The sequence below is a fragment of the Pristis pectinata genome, chromosome 16 (assembly GCF_009764475.1).
Source record: "Pristis pectinata isolate sPriPec2 chromosome 16, sPriPec2.1.pri, whole genome shotgun sequence".
Lineage (NCBI taxonomy): Eukaryota > Metazoa > Chordata > Chondrichthyes > Rhinopristiformes > Pristidae > Pristis > Pristis pectinata.
The window spans coordinates 5,218,484-5,236,285 of record NC_067420.1 but is presented as its reverse complement, the minus strand read 5'-3'; the positions used below and the strand labels follow the sequence as shown (position 1 = coordinate 5,236,285).

The 17,802-nt window shown below is 42.1% G+C and overlaps 1 protein-coding gene across 1 annotated transcript in view; it reads left to right on the top strand.

Moving 5' to 3' along the window:
* The first annotated feature begins 3,332 nt into the window (after positions 1–3,332).
* The window catches only part of rtf2 (replication termination factor 2), a 60,996-nt gene continuing 46,526 nt past the window's right edge, over positions 3,333–17,802 (top strand). The window contains 3 exon segments of the mRNA XM_052031369.1: positions 3,333–3,454; positions 11,165–11,259; positions 13,408–13,501. Coding sequence (XP_051887329.1) covers positions 3,386–3,454; positions 11,165–11,259; positions 13,408–13,501 — 258 coding nt within the window. The 5' untranslated portion in view covers positions 3,333–3,385.

Here is a 17,802-nt window from a genome sequence, read left to right as displayed (position 1 = left end):
TCACTCTTCAGACAGGAGCATACGCACACACGCACATGGACTGACTGTCACATCTCCATGCTGCCTCAACATTGCTACCTCCTGGCTCTGCAGTACCCCTCTGCCCACATCCAAATCCCTACCCCAAACTACAGTATTCCTGTGCCCACAGCCAGCACCTCTGACTGCCTTAACTCACCGCAGTACCCCTGTGCTTTCCTCCAATCCTTCCCACTGCCCTACCCCAAGCTGCAAAGCACCTGGGTCAACATTCAGCACACTCCCATTGCAATAGCGCAAAATCAGGTTTAGGTCAGTGGAGCACTGTAACCTCCACTGATTCCTGTACTCTTCTTAATCTATGGAACTCTAACCCAAGCAAATCTTCATCTTCCTGCATATTCATTTTAATTTTGCCATACCCTCCAGACCTCAACTCTTGCCTACCTCCCTTCAAGTTGTTGATCCGACTTCTTTGCTCCTCTTTCCCGCTATGCCTCCCTAACGCCCATCCCTTTGATTGGAGCTCCAAGTACTAAGAACAACCCTGAATCTCCCTTTTCTGTCACTGGCTTATCTCCTATGTAGATCTGTTCCCTGATGTGTAAAGATATTACCTGTTGTATAAGTGTTCTTATTGTTGTGTATAGATGTCTGCTATGTGTAAAAATGCTGCCTGTTAGTTTAGGGCTGTGAGGGACATTGGCACCAGTGTGGCAGTAATCTGTAAAGGTCAAAAAGCTAAATTGCTAACTGCAGCTCACAAACCTTCTGATCTACGGTATCAGTGCTACAAAGATCAAGGGGACTCAGAACTACAGACACTCCTGCAGATCCATGTGCCCAAATCCTTCTAGATGAAACAAGTCTGCAGGCTTGGCTCCCCAGAACTCCTGTGTAAACATGGACCTGACAAGTTTGTCCCTTCAAGAGAAAGCATGTTGATTTTTTTTCCAGTTGGGAGTAGATTATTTCCTTCTGCTGACTGATAGCCACTTAGAATGGCTCCAGGTGTTCAGATAGTGCAACAGTACGGAAAATGGAACATGAAGACACCAACACTTCCAACAAGGGTCCACACTTCAGATCAGCCAGGTTTATCACATTCCTCAGATGCAATGGGATCGAACGTTGCTTAATGTCAACATATTATCCCGTGTCTAACAGGAAAGCTGAACAATCTGTTTGCACAATGAAGGAAATACTGAAGTGGTAGTTACTGGATAAGTACCCCATGAGTCATTGGTTGACATTGTTTACTGCTTATATTCAGGACCCTCAGAACTCCACAACTAGGTGTTCCCCAGCTGGATGATGGTGCATCATCTGTTACAGATATGGCTAAGTATGATGGATTCCAACCTGGAAGGATGGGTGGAAGAAATGGAGAAAAGCAAGAAAGAATGGCACATTGCAAGGTCAGGAGAGATGTTTTCGGGTAGGGGACACTGCCAGTCCAAGGAGCATTGTCAAGATGGATCCTTGGGAGATTATGGAAGTACTGGTAATCAGGAATAGTATGATGAGGAAGGACAACAGAAGTCATGAAGTCTTAGAAGATTCATGTAGTCAATTGGGGCACAAACATGATGCAAGAAATTGGTGACTGAGACCATGATCTATAGGACAAGTATGGATTTGTGTTATGGGATGGGTGCTGTGATGAGGTCATCATTGGACTGGTCATGTGTTATATGGCAAAGAAGACCTGAAACCAAATAGATGACACGTGGTTGGCAAGTCCACCAGAACTGTGGGGACCTGGATTGTATGCTAAAATAATGACACAGGCTAACTACACCAGAACGTGGTGTAGATTCTGGCACAGTGTTGGAGATCATGTGACTAAGATTTTGGTTTTGGATGGAGAAGATATTTGAATCCAGCATTCCATGTAGATTAGGCTGGAAGAGGCGCTTGGGAAGTTGTGGTATGGAGTTCCTCTTTAAGAACATAAGAAATAGGAGCAGGATTTGGCCATTAGGCCTTTGAGCCTGCTTTGCCATTCTTCAAGACCAGTCAGCCCTTTGCAGCTGCCCCCATTCAATAAGGTCATTGTTGATCTTTTATCTCAGTGACATTTTCCTGCACTATCCCCAAATCCCTTGATTCCCTTAATATCCGGAAGTGTTCTGACCTTTGGAGTGAACTCAAGAATTGGGTTTCCACAATGCTCAGAATAGAGACTTCCAAAGATTCACCATCCTGCTCTTCTCAGACCTAAATGGTTTACTGCTTATTCTGAGAATGTGAATCCTGTTTCTGGGCTACATAGCTTGTAGGAACATCTTCCTTGAAACTTGTCTAAGGATTTTGTAGGTTTGTAGGATTTTGAGATCTCTCCTAAACTTTTAATGTTTGGCCTCCTCAACTTACTCTCTTCTCATAAATCAACCAGCCATCCCTGCAATCAATATAGTCAATCCACACTGGACTTACTTTATGGCAAATATATTCTTTTTTAGGTAAAGAGGTAAAACTGTATGCTATCGTCCAGGTGTGGTCTCACCAAGGCTTTGTATAATTGCAGTTACATATCTTAAATCTCTCGTAATAATGTACAATATTCAATTTGCCTTCCCTATTGCTTGCCGCACCTGCATGTTGGTTTTCAGTGACTTGGGTACAAGGACACTGTGCCCTTCCAACATCATCAATTCTCCCAACATTTAAAAATACTCTGCTTTTCTGGGTAATGCACCAAAGTGCATATCTTCACGATGTTTCCATATTCCACCAATCTTTATCATGCAAATTCACTCAACATGTCTATTTCCCCTTGAACCCTCCTCCCTGCTCACAATCCCACTAATTTCGTATCATCAGCACTCTTGCAAACACGGCATTCTCTCTCCTCAGTTAAATAGTTTGGTGAAGGTGATGATAGCTGCGACCCAGGCACCGATCCCTGCAGTATCCCACTTGTCCGGGCGCGCAAACCCGAGAAAGATCCGGTTATTTCCATTCCATATTTTAACCTTCTGGGCTGTTTCTCCAGGTAAGAGGGATTCCATTAAGACCAATGCAGTTCCTACAAGGAACTTTATTCTAATTTAAGGGAAGCGTTCCGCAGGCAGGATGCGGCGCTGCAGCCTCGATAGCAGCCGTGCTCTGCGGGTTCACCGCGACTTCTGACCACGGCCGGGTCCGGGAGAGGGGCGGGGCCTGGCCGGGTCCGGGAGAGGGGCGGGGCCTGGCTGGGGAGAGGGGCGGAGCCTGGCTGGGAAGGAGAGGGGCGGGGCCTGGCTAGTGACTGAGAGGAGCGGAGCCTTGGGTGTCGGAGAGGGGCGGGGCCTAGATGGTGACGGAGAGGGGCGGGGCCTGGGCGTTGTCCAATCAAGAGAATCCCGGAACTTGTGCGAGCCTGCGCAGTTTCTCTGGAGCCGCCGCTTGGATCGGGCCTGCGATGGGTTGTGACGGAGGAACCATCCCAAAGCGCCATGAACTGGTGAAGGGGCCCAAGAAGGTGGAGCAGGTAAGGGAAGGCTCTGTCAGCGGGCCCGCTGGCAGTGCCGGACCAGGCCCCCGGTGCGGGGCTGGGCCGCTGTCAGTGCTGAGGGCCCCCGGCTTGGTGCCGGCCCGCGGGCTGAGGCGGGAGGCGGCGGCTGTCAGTTGTTGGCTTCAAACGCAAATAGGAAATGAGGGAAACGTGCATTACCGTCCCATGTACCGAGGTACAGTGGAAAAGCAGGTAGGATCAAATGTCCAATATGAATGGTTTTGCAGCAGTACCACTGACGGAGCTAAAAAAGCAGAATGAAGCTGCTTGTAAGTCGGTGGCAGTCGGTGGAGGGTCTTCTTGTGAATTTTCTTGTTGCACCTGCAATTATCTAAGACGTTACCAGTTGAAGTGACCACTGCTGAGTCCTTGTGGAAGCGATGAACTCTGCACACTGAGGACACCCCCATCACACTGTGTGGCACCACCATTGTGCTAAGTCAGATAAATTCCGAACTGTTCTGGCAAATTCAGTTCTGAGCCATTCGCATTGCCAGAATTGCATTCTGCTGTGATCAGCAACTACTTAGGTCAGCAGAGAGGCACAGCTCGTAGAGGTGCTGCCACACAGCTTCAGCGTCCCAGGTTCAATCCTGACCCCGTCTGTCTGTGTGAAGTATGTGCGTTTTCCTTGTAACTGTGTGGGCTTCCCCCCAGGGCCTCTGGTTTCTTTCCACATCCTGAAGATATGTGGGTTGGTGGGTTAATTGGCCACTGTAAATTGTCCCAACTGTAGGTGACTGTTGAATTGCAAGGAGAGTATAATGGAATTAGTGTAGGATTCATGTACATTGGTGCCTGATGATCAGCATGGACGTGGTGGACTGAAGGGCCTGTTTCTCTGTTCTATGACACTAACTGCCTGCTTGGCATATCCCAGACCAAAACTGGGAATTGTATGTTTCAGGGTACTTAACTGTGTCAGAAAATAGGAGGATGTGTAGTTCTCCTAAAAGACTGTAGGACAATACTGAGAAAGGATCTTGACTCCAAAGATTAGAAAGTAAAAGCCTTGTATATATTTTTTAAAAAGGACAAAAAAAGACTGGTATGTAGCCATCTAAATGTCCTGTTGCGCAGAGTATCAATCAATTAAAAAAAACATGCAATCAAGGTGTTTCCTGTACTAATGTGTTGTGGGCCCAACCAAGGAGAAGGCTACTTTAGATCTCAATGTATAATGAGTATGGATCATGGTAAAGGATCCTCCTGGAGAAGAAAGATTATATTGATAGAATTTCACATTCAGTTTGATAACAGCAAAGCTTCACCAGAAGCTCAGCCCACATGAATGGTCTGTAAGGAAGTGTGATTTATTTTTGACTCCTCCTGCTCTGTCATTCTCTCTTCTTCCCCCTTTCATTGAGCAGAAGACTTAAAAAAAAAAGCCTGAAAACATGCACCACCAGGCTCAAGGACAGCTTCTATCCTACCTGCTTTAAAAAGACCACTATCATCCCGGTGCCTAAGAAAAATAAGGTAATGTGCTTTAATGACTATTGCCCAGTGGCTCTGACATTCACCATCATGAAGTGCTTCAAGAGGCTGGTCATGGCACAAATGAACTACAGCCTCCCAGACAACTTCGACCAACTGCAATTCACCTACTGCCGAAATGAGTCCATGGCAGATGCCATGTCCCTGGCCCTACACTTATCTCTAGAGTATTTGGATAACAACAGCTCTGCCTTCAAAACCATAATTTCAAACAAACTCCCAAACCTCAGACTCAGCACCTTCCTTTGCAACTGGGTCCTTGAGTTCCTGACCAACAGACCATAATCAGTAAGGATAGGCAGTAAGACCTCTGCCATGGTTATCCTCAACACTGGTGCCCCACAAGGCTGCATCCTCGCAAATGTGTGGCCAGGTCCTGCTCTAACTCTATCTACAAGTTCGCAGATGACACCACCGTAGTGGGCCGGATCTCAAATAGTGACAAGTCGGAGAACAGGAAGAAGATAGAGAGCCTAGTGGCGTGGTGACTTGACAGCAATCTTTCCCTCAATGTCAGTAAAACAGAAGAGCTGGTCACTGACTTCAGGAAGTGGGGCAGAGCACATGCTCCTGTATGTATCAGTGGTTCTGAGGTGGAAATGGTTAAGAGCGTCAGGTTTCTGGGTGTAAATATCATCTATAGCTTGTCCTGGTCCAACCATGTAGACACTATGGCCAAGAAAGTGCACCAGCGCCTCTACTTCCTCAGAAGGATAAGGAAATTTGGAATGTCCCTTTTGACCCTCGCCAATTTTCATAGATGCACCATAGAAAGCATCCTATTCAGATGCATCACAGCTTGGCATGGCCTCTGCGCTGCCCAAGACCACAAGAAATTACAGAGAGTTGTGGATACTGCTCAGTCTATCATGAACACCAGCTTCCCCTCCATGGGAGCTCCTCTACACCTCTTGCTGCCTTGGAAAAGACTCCTTATACCCTAGACGTACAGAGTCAAGTTTACTGTCATATACACAAGTAGATGTATGCACGGGTGCAATGAAAAACTTACTTGCAGCAGCATCGCAGGCACATAGCATCAGATAAGCAGCATTCATAAGAAAAACATAAACACAATTTTTACAAGAAAGAACGTGACATATTCTGTCTTCTCCCCCCCTCCCATCAGGCAGAAGATATAAAAGCCTGAAAATGTGTATTACCAGGCTCAAGGATAGTTTCCATCCCGCTGTTATAAGACTATTGTATGGTCCCCTAGTACGATAAGATGGAGTCTCGACCTCACAATCTACCTCGTCATGGCCCTTGCACCTTATTGTCTGCCAGTGCTGCACTTTCTCTGTAACTGTAACACTATATTCTGCATTCTGTCATTGCTTTTCCCTTGTACTACCTCTGAGTACTTAGTGATCTGTATGATGTCTACAAAGTGATCTATATGGATGGGTCGCAAAACAGTTTTTTTTCCCACTATCTCAGTACATATGACAAAAATAACCAAATTCCAATATTCTGATTTCTGTTTTTGCTTTTCCCTTTGTACTACCTCAATGGACTTGTGTTTGGAATGATCTGTATGAATACCATGCAAAATAGTTTTTCTACTGTATCTCAGTACATGTGACAATAATAAACCAATTACCAATTTTGCCGAGACCCTTTTCAAGTGATGCTGGTGTTTTTGGAGATTTACAGCTCAAAAGGCAACCAGAAGGCCATTGAGTCCAAAATTTCCAAAGAGTAGTCTCGTTCACCCTACTCACCTGTTCTTCCTCTTCAAATCTTCTGTTTCCCTTAGGAAGTCATAATAAGCTCAACCTTGACTGTGACTTGAATGTCTGACCACCAGAAAGGTATTCCTAATCCAAAACACTGTTGCATAAAATGTTTTGTTTTTCTGTCCACTTCTAATTCTTCTGCCAGGTCCACAAATGCAATTGGCTTTTGACCCTCCAGCAATTAGACATTGTTGCTGTTTATTTTAATCAAATAATTCAATATTTTAAGCAGCTTAATCTCTAAGAATAGAGCCAGCCTCCTTGTCCTTATACGTAATTCCCCTGGAACTCTTCTCTACACACCCGAAAGTGTGGTGCGCAGAATGGGCTGGATTAATATTTTAAGTTTGGCATAACCTCCTGCCTTTGTACCCTCTGCTTCTATTTACAAATCCCAGGATCCCATAAGCCATAATGATGAAAGGTCATTGACCTGAAAGGTGAGCTGTTTCCATGACTACCGAGCACAGCATTTCCCATTTTGTATTTCATATGATCGATAATTTTAACTTTTCTTGCCAGCTTCAAAGATTGGTGCACATCCCAGATCCATTTGTTTGTGCATTCATTTTAAAACTGTATGATTTAAATTAGATCCTTGTTCCAACCAAAGTGCAGTAACTCACAATTTTGTTAAATTTCACTTGCCAACCCATTCGACAACTCTGGCTGCAGCCTATTGAAATGTATTACGATCTACCCCATTGTTTTCTGCACTTCTGGGTTTCCAAGCCATCTGGATATTTGGAGCTTGTACCTTATACTCATGAAGTCCAAGCCATTGATGCTTGCAACTCTGTTACTTTCTCTACATGCTGGATGACCTGAGTAGTTCCACCATTTTTTGGTTTTACTTCAGATTTCCAGAATCTTTTTTTTCTTTTTGCAGTCCAGGTCATTAATGTGTATCAAAAATAGGAGAACGTGGCGTCCTGGAGAACATCATAATATTTCTCCCACTTGTCCAAAATCAACTGTTTGCCATGACTAATTCCTATCTCTCAGCCAATTTTATATTGATAGGGTAATTGTACCTTTAATCCCACAGGCTTCAAATATGCTCACAAGACTACTATGTGGAACCTTACCCAACGTCATTTGAAAGTTCAATTATGCTACAAAACTTGGATTGGTCTCATTAGCTCTAGTACTTATTTGTAAAACTTGCCCTTAAACATTCACGTTTGTTGTCCTTAATTAGTCCTTGCTTATCAAAATGACTTAATTTTTTTTCTCAAAGCTTTTTGAATACTGAGATTCTTCAAATTATTTTGTAATCACCAAGTTCATCTCTTTGTGTTTTTTTTTAAGTGAGGATATAACATTTGCAGTTCTATGGGGCCCTTCCACCATTTTGCTCTCTGACAATCAGAAAATTGTGGTCAGGATCTTTGAAATTCCTACTGTTGCTTCCTTCAACAACCTAGAATCCTTGGTGTAGACACAAGACTGCGGATGCTATAATCTGGAGCAAAGGACAAACTGCTGGAGGAACTCAGTATCTGCAGAGGCAGAGGGATGGTCGATGTTTTGGGTTAAGACCCTGCATGAGGACCAGATTCTTTTAGGCAGATGTCCACTTAAAATACTGATAGCCTTTCTCGTGCCACCTAATCATTGGTAAATCATTTAGTATCTCAATCACCTTTTTCTTGATGAACAACAATGCGAGTCCATAATTGATACCACCATTCCTCCAACCTCCCCATTGCTATTAATGTGCCAATAGAAGAGGTTATGTTTCTACAGAATTCTGTGATGGGAGTGAGGTTTTGAGAATCCTAGAAGAGAACTGGTGGTAATAGTGTTCTGTAGTCCCTGGGGAATAAGAAAATGTGCTTATAAAAATTAATGAGATATGAATATCCAAGATTATGTCTGTAGTATTACACCAATTTCTTATGATTAATTTGCAATGAGAAGAAATAATTTCAGCAGCTAAAGTTCTATTTACATTGCATATCATCTGTGGTAATATGAAATAATTGGACTATATTGATAAATTAACTAACAGATTTTTAAAAGACTGATGTAACCTTTGCTATAGAAGGTGTTGGAATCAATATTGTTTAAATTTCTAATCTATTTTCTCTTACCCTTTCTGACTCATGGAATATGATAGCATTTCCATTACTGAATCCTAGATTAAATGGGCAGGAATAAAACTAGTATTCCCAGTGGTAGGGTTTTCAGAGTAGGGATCAAAATGAGTGGGGAAAGTACAATATTGGTTAAAGAAACACTCATAGCTATGAGGAGTGACGATATGCTGGGAGGATCAAAAAATAAGGCCCCGTGAGTTGTGGGTGATTGCATTGCTGAAAGTTTGCAATGGATGCCAAACGTGCATAGGAGAGCAAATATGGAGGCAAATGTCTGACGTATGAAAGCAGCAGTACTGAAATATGATCAACCCCCTAAAGTTAACCAGGACACGTTCTGTGTACAGTTAATGAGGGAGTTTGGAAGGAACACAAAAGTAAAAGCTGCAAAATGCAGAACTGCAGGAAATGCCCAGTTGCTCAGGCAATGCTAATTGAGAGATATATCCCCTTTGTCTGGTTTTGCCATCCTGCCATCCGTCAGCTTAGTGAAGATTTTGCTTTCACTATGCTGCTTGGAAAAGTGCTCTGTATTACCTACTGTTTGCCTATTATTTGCCATTTGTAGCTGCTCCACCATTTTGCCAGCTTGACCAGTCACACTTTAGTAAACTGGCATTCTTGAAGTATTGCTGCAGGTTTACTTGCCATTTAATATATTTGATTTCAGCTCTAAGGCCCTCTCTGATTGTATCTTTTCAAATCCCCAGTTTCTTGTCCTTCCCTGTAACCAAATATCAACTCAGTGGCATGCCTTTTCACTGCCTCCTCTGGTTGAATGTTTTTGTCTTGAGACTAAGAAGAACACAATAGTTGAGGCACACTCCAAAGGAGGTTTGTGCAGTTTTTTGCATGTTATTTCATGGATAGTCAACTGATTGTTAAATCAGCAGTGAACTGCGGCTTATTCTACTTGATGAAGAATGTGGGGGTGTTTTGAGAAGGGAGCTCCTGGCAGATTTGAAGACCTGGTGGGCCAGCACCTGGTGAGAGAGTACAAGCAATGGTCTCAGCCAAGATGGGGAACGGGAAAGAAAGTTGGGTGGTATGTTTTGTGGGAATAGACTGAGCAATAGACAAAGTGAGCTCAGAGTTTCAAATATGAGTGAAAAGAGAAACTGTGGGTCAAAGGCTTCACGGGGTGTAATTGTGAGGGAAGTGTGGGCCAGTGGGAGGGAGGAAAGCTCAATAGATGGGCTTAATCTTGGTGGGAGGATGGGGTGGAGTTCAACCACTCCTTGTCATTTTTATTATTTAAGATGAGAGCGTTGGAGGTTGGAGATGATGCTTTACAAAGGTGGTTCTGGAGAAGAGAAACCAAGGGTTATCTTTGCATTCCAGGATGACCTGAGACTATTGAGCAGTTTGGGTAAAGCAGAGCGGGGTGCTAATAATGCTTTGTGATCTGATGAGGAATGGGTAATCCACTTATCTTGCTGTAGTTATTGAAATCTATATCCCTTGAATTTATGTGAACAAGGACGAGGGGCATACTTGGGGAACAACGAGAGTGAGAAGAGAACAATGGTTTTTATGTTGGCAAGAGCATCAAAGGCAGGCAACTATGTGGTTGTGCGAAAATGTCAAGGTGCATGAAGGGTGAAAAGCTTGACATTTGGGAAATTTGAACATTCAGTTGTAAATGACGTGAGGTTTTTTTTCAGTTTCTCAGGATGGGGGCAGATGGAAGGGGAGTTGAGCATTAGGAAGGAAGTCCAGTAGAGAGCAACACAAGGTGATGAGAGAAGGGTTTAAGCACAATTGTGATTTTTCCTAAGTAAGATTTTTTTTCCCTGAAGCGCTGGACAGGCCCCAACTGGTGCATTGTGTTCAATTCTGGACATCCCCGATAGGTGTCATGGCTTTGGGAAGAGTTTTATGCAAGTGTGATAGCAGGAATGAAGGATCTCAGTCACACGGAGGAACTGCAGTGCAGTGAAGGTTAATGTTTCTTATGGAAGTGTTCTAAATTGAAGAATAATTATAGAATAAATAGGGGCAGGGGTTTACGATAACGGGAAGGCCAGGAACTAGAAGGCATAGGTTTCAATCAATGAATGACCCAGATGAGAATTTTTTTGTGACAATTATTACCATCTGCAGTGCATGACCTGAAAGTGGGTTGGAAGCAGATCTAATTGCATGTTTCAAAACTCAGTTGGGTAAATACTTGGAAATAAATGAAAGGAAGAACTGCTGGATAAAGGAAATGATAGGATCTTTACTAGATGGGCTGAATCACTTTTTGTACTGTTTCCATTATTTTAGAATATAACTACTCCAATCACTACTGGTGGATTCTCTTGTTTTGGCATGCTGTATTTTTATACATGTGCATTTTTTTTCAGGTTGATAAAAATGCCTCATTGGTTGCCCGCTGGAGTTACTGTGCTATCAGTCAGACATCACTGAGGAAGCCCATAGTCGCCTGTGAGCTTGGCAGGTAGGAGCTAAACCAGCTGATTGGAATGTTCTCTGGAATTTTCTTGTAATCCTAAATGCTTTTTGTGGGCAGGGAATCTTGGTATTTTTGTGTACCTCCTCAGTCTTGCTCAATGAGATTGTTATTCTGTTTTATAGTTTGGGGCAGGCATATTTTGGCTAGAATCTCTCCAACAATGACAGTCAGAGTATTTTACTCTTCAGGAGAAATTATTACCTCACTATATACTGCCAGCACCACACCTATATACTCTTTGATTCCTCAAGCACATTAGTACCACCTTTTAGTTCCACATTTTAAAAAAAAAAGAGGCCCTGTGTTTTCTAGTTGCGGAGCTATAACTTCTGCCTATTACCAAAGAAGTGCAGTCCGGAGTCCTAAAATGTAAAAAGGAATCCATAAAACATCAAGATGAGAATTCAGAGCAGGGGTAGGCCATCTGTCCTTTGAATCTGCTTCACCATTCTTCAAGATCACTGCTAATCTACTTTTCTGTTTTCTTGTAACATCTCTATATCTCTTGATTCCCTTAATATCTAAGCTTTGTTTGATCTCTGATTTGAATGAATGGTTGGAGAATTACAAAGTTTCACCGCCACCTGACTGGAGAAATTTTTCCTTGGCTCCGTCCAAAGTGGCTCGATACTCTGAACCCTTGTTCTAGATTCCTCAGCCAGGATAATTTTTTTTCCCTGTTGAGCCCTGTCAAAATTTTAAGTTTCAGTGAGGTCACCTCTCATTCATGTCCTTGTATCCGAGTCACTAAAAGTCAATGTGCAGCAAGCAGATGAGGGGATAAGTGATACATTAGCTTTTATTGTAAAAGGAGTCAAGAGATCTTGTAATTATAGAGGGCCTTGATGAGATCACACTGTCTGGCTTTGTTCTTCTTGCCTAAAAAAATAGTGAGTATACTTGCCATTTTGCCTTCTTTCTTTTAGTTAAGGTTGTCAATTGTACCCCACTAATCAATTTGCCAGACTGAGAAAGACCTGTTTGTTCCTTCCCTTCACTTGCTGTGAAGCAGTTATCAATCCGTACTAGTACATTACCTCCTATTCCATGTAGTGTACCTTTGTAGACCATATGTGTAGGACCTTATGGAAAGCTTTCTGAAAATACAAATATAACATGTTCACCTGTTCCTATTTCTACTAGTTCTATTCTGTTACATCCTCAAAGAATAATTGAATACTCAAATATGATTTTCCCTTTCATAAAAACCTCTGCTCAATTCTATTATTCTTTTCAATGTGTTCTTATTACATTATCAGTTACCATAATTTTCCAAATGATTGATACTAGTCTGGCGGATTGGTAGTTCCCTGGTTTTTTTTTTTGCTCTCTCTCTCTGCTTAAATAGTGGGTTCCATTTCTTACCCTCTGCAGGAACCTGTAATAGCTGTAGCTGGTATCCATTTCCAATAGATTCCAGAATCTTTAAAACTTTGGAAGGATACAATTAGACTGATTTTTATACATTCAGAAGTGAATGGAAGGGGTTCCTCTCATGCAATTGAGTTTTCTGCAAATGAGTTGTTCAGTAACTCTCGGGGCATGGCCCAGGAACAGCTGCATTTTCTTCAGGTCAAAGGTAGCAACATCTTTCAAATTACAAGGCCCACCACATTAAGTTTCCAGCCTGTTTACTCCACGCTTCCTGCCAAAGGCTCTCGAACGAGGTCAGTAAAGTGTCTTTCTTGAGAGCCGAGGTAACAGACAGAGGACGACAAAGTTTTCCAGTTTGATATGAAAACACCCATGTTGAAAGGATGGCGTTCTGCTCAAGGGGTTTGTTGGTTTACAGGGTTAGTGATGAAAACTTTGAAACAGAGTGGGGCCCCTTTCTCTGTTTCCAACAAGACTAATGACCAGACCCATAAACCATCTTTCTGATAGATTATTCAGCGGTACAATGAAAATGGAATACCGAAATTTTATGTAGGGGGAACGTAGTCACCATTTTCACTTAGAAGTGTTCACAACTTTTAGGGATCCAATCAATCTTGAGTTCCACTGGCCTCATTTCACTGTGTTTGATTTTCATTAATCAATTCAATTTCCTCTTGAATCAGTTCCCCTTGTTGCCTTTCTTCATCTACTAGCATTTGATGTTGATATTCTTTCTGATTACTGTCTTGCTTTTAGATTGTACAACAAAGATGCTCTCATTGAATATTTATTGGACAAATCTCCGGACAAATGCATCATTGAGACTGCAGCACACATTAAGAGCCTTAAGGTGAGTCTGTTAGCCAGTAGATTAATGTATTTGTCTATGTAGCTGAGAACCCATTCCACAGCTAGAAATGCATCTTCTGTTTTCCTATAGTATTTGTAGATGTCTTTGTTTACGTTCAGTTTTTTGTTCTCTATTCACTACTGTGTTAAAATCGGAACAACCAATCTAACAACAACTGAGTCTACCTTCTGCATGTGGCCTGCAATGATTCAAGCAGGTGCCCACTACCACATTGAGGACACCCAAGGATGGGCAATAAATTTCAACCTTACTTCTGTCCCGTTTTTAACTGCTGTTCTCAGTAATGAATAAAAAGATAATTGAGGCAATTGTACAAGATATTTTGTACTTCATTCAATGTGGGCTAGTGTACAAGTTAAAGTGGCAGTATTTTAATAACTTCCATAGCTTCGAATGGTGACATTGCTCCCAATGTCCTGATGTAATGTGCCATCTCACCAGTAGAGGCTCCATGACATCTGTGAAAAGTGTAGCAGTCCAGTCAGCAGATCCTTGAGTCGTATTTGAAGCTATCTCATCCAGTATGACACTGAATTTGGGCAATAGAGCCACGGTTGTTAACTAATCTGTTCTATTGAGCATTTGGAAATGTAACCATTTGCACTGAATATTTGTGCCATCATAATTTTGGCAAATAGACTTTAAACTTGAGGCTAATGAGATTTAACAATTCATTTAAACCCTATTTGGTCCTGCATTTTTCAATCAAAATTGTAAATTTTAAATGTTAATTTTTAGTTTGAACTCCTTAAACTAAGCCTTTGATTCTTAATCAAATTACTTTGGAACAAAATATAGTTTTGGTCCACGCTGTCATCTGTTCCTGCTTGTCCAAGTGCCATTGATTCCAGCCATGTGCCACTCTTCGAGCTTCTTTCTCTTCAATCCGTTCAAGCTATGTGGTTCTCCCAAATGTGTGGTTGCTTTATTGTGCCTGTTATTGGAACTGGGAAAGAGGAAATAAGTTAAAGGAAGGTGGATAGGACAGAAATAATATCCATGATACAGTGCGGCCACTGTTGCACTGGTGATAAAATATTTATGGTTGGTAGGTTAATGAGGGACTGCTGGAGGAAGCAAAAGGGACATGTAAAAAATGTGAATTTCAGGTCAGAGCTGAAACAAAAAGGAGCCTGTTGGAAATGGCCAGCACATCAGGCAGTATCTTTGGAGAGAGAAAAGCTATATTAATATTGAAGCAGAATGACTGCTTCAAACATTTGTTTCCTTCTCGGTCATCAGCCAAGCACAACCTTCTCTCGGACATGTCGTTGGACTGAATGACGATCTCTTGAGTAACTATCTTCTATGATTATGATTTTGTTGTAAGAATGACATACAAAAAAGGCAAGCCGAACAAAGGCTTGACAAGGAAACAATGAAAATTTTTAAAAGTTGCCAAGCATTAGATCTGCCAGAAGTTGACTTTGAGCATACTGGAATTGTGTAGTAGTAGACTTTGTTGTTTGGGACAGGAAATCTCTGGGGATAGGCAAAAGCAATGCGTACGTGTGTTTCAAGTGACCTGTTTACGTAGGAACTTTCTGAGGACTTTGTTCTCCTGAACCTCTGAAACTGCAATTCCAATTGATAAATGGCATTAACATTGTAGTTTGTTGTGCATAGCTAATAGAAGCCACAGTGATGTTTTTTATGAAAGTCTTCCTCACAGATGGCATTTGTTATCTTAATCTGGTAATTCTTTGGTAAGGAATGATGCATATAATTTCTTGGTATATTGTGGTTGGTTTTACAATTTTCATAGTCTCTTGAGTCCAAAAATACATGGTGATTGAAGGCAAAGGAAAAGTTTAGGGGCTTCTAGCCTGGCATTTTCTGCTTGAGTTCCTGGAATGGACTTTCTCAAAACTCCTGACTTGATTGAGAGCCAATTTTGGGTGGTTTTTCTGTTCAGCATTCCCAAACAAGCTTTGGGTGCACTTGAAGGGCAAATTGGTATGATAAAGTAAGACATGGACTGGCTGATGATGTTCATACTACAAATTGTTGGGTGTGGTTAAAAAAAAAAACAACAAAATATTTCTGTGGCTTTTGATAAATAATTTGATGGGTTGAGAGAGCTTTAAGTTTGTTGGAAGCATTACCATCCTCTTGAAGAAACTTGAAGTAAAGGATTGCGATTATTGGAATAGAGGGTTGGATTGTGCTGAGCCAGGCCTGCTGCCTGGAATCTCTGCTTCTGGGTCCTGGTGTTCACATTGACCTAGACTGATACAGAAGTCCTATCCTACTGGCTGTTTACATCATTGAATCCAGTGGTGTGATCTGGCTGGCATTTTGGTCACAGATGCAGTACGTACCCTCTCAAAATGCCCCTGACAATCTTTTGCAGCTGGCAAAACTGGGTGCAGCATTTTTCTAGCAGTGGAAGGTGTGACATTAGAAAAACTATTACACTTTAAAATTAAATTTAAAACAAAACCATATTAAAGTGAATTAAAACATATTTGATGATATAAGGCAGAACAGCAAAAATAAGTCGTTACCTTTACCTCTTTAACTAGGGACCTAAAATTCTCATCAGAAAACCCGGGATTTCTGATCCTGAACCAGACATGGTCATAGATTCTTAAAGATACAGCTTGGAAACCAGCCTTTTGGCCCACCGGGCCCATGCTGACCATTTACATTACTCCCATTTTATTCTCTCTGCATTCATAGAAACCACCCACCCCCCAGATTCCACCATTCATTACAGTGGCCAATTAACTTATCCACCCGTACATCTTTAGGATGTGGGAGGAGACCGTAACACAGAAGAAAGTGATGCTGTCACTAGGAGAATGTGCAAACTCTGCACAGACAGCACCGAGGTCCGGATTGAAGCAGTGAGGCAGCAGCTTGACTGGCTATGCCCCCGTGCTCTCCCCAAGAGATAAAATTGAACACGTTGGATCTCAGTGGTGGTTCCCAGCAAAATGGAGTTCAGTGATGCAGTGTAGAGGCAGTTGTGGCACCATCAGTCATTCAATAAATCCTGAACTCTGCATTAAAGTGTGTTTGGGGCATGTGGCTACTTTATTGGCTAAGTGTTGGTGATGCTGAATGAGTTTAAAAAGGGCACCAAGGCCCACTTGAATTGACACTTGTGCAGGTATTAAAAGCTGATCCATGATTGAGAAATGAAAGCTGAACTTGTTTGGATGTTGTGAGAGGAAAGGATATTTATTTCTCTGGTAGTGGAGAGGAACAATGAACTACAGAGGCGAGTGTCCTGGAACTGAGTAATGCTTTGCTGAGGGACCATAACATAATTCCTGCTTCAGATTGCTATAGATTGGGGTCCCCTTCATTCACTCAGTCATGCTTAGTAGAGTCAATTGTAGAATAAAGCACTCTGTTCTGGCTCCAAGATGCTGAGACTTAGGTGTAGATATCTTTTCCTCTGGTGATCCGGTGGTAGAAATGTGCTAACACAGTATAACTTAGCAATTTAATGAGAAATCATAGGGATCTTAAAAACAGTTGATGGCACTCTTGAAGCTCTACCACCGGGTCACCAAAGAAAAAGATATCTACACCTAAGAGGTCTCAGCATCTCAGGGCTGGACCAACATTCTAGCCAATACAGTCCCCAGTCTGCATGTTTAACATGAGACTTTTCTGTGCCACTAAGTTCTTTTGTGTTATGGTTATTCAGTTTGGTGTATTAACAAAACTGTATGCTTTAGCAAAATATAAACTGCTGGAGGAACTCAGTCAAGCAGCATCTGTGCAGTCAAAGAGATAGTCGATGTAAACTCTAGCAGTTTATCTTTTGCTCTAGATTACAGCAGCTGCAGTCTCGTATGTCTCCACCTACGTATGCTTTCTGCTTTTGGTATTCAGCTCTGTTGTTGCCTTTGAAGGGTGCTTTCTTAAGTTATGGCATCCAATCTGGTGTTTGAATTGTTATGTAGCATAATGTTCCACTACCTCGACAAGTGCATGAGTTCATTTCCACTTCAATTATATTTCCTTCTGACAGAGTTTCTGTCAGGCTTTGTTTTTTCAGCACTGCAGCATGGAGGCCAGCGGGCACTTGCTAATTTTCTCCCTGAAAATTAATATTATATCTGCATGTATGCTGCTTTGGCTGATTGATGCCCCTGGAGCAATGAGGTAAATCTTATTAATGATCCAAATTGCCCCGTTTCAGAGAGATTCTGGATTTTAATATATCTTGAATAGGCAATCTGCAAAGAGAAAACGGTTGACACAGCCTACCCCCTCATTGGGAAATAGTTGATTAGACCAGGATATTTGGCACTAGTTTTTTA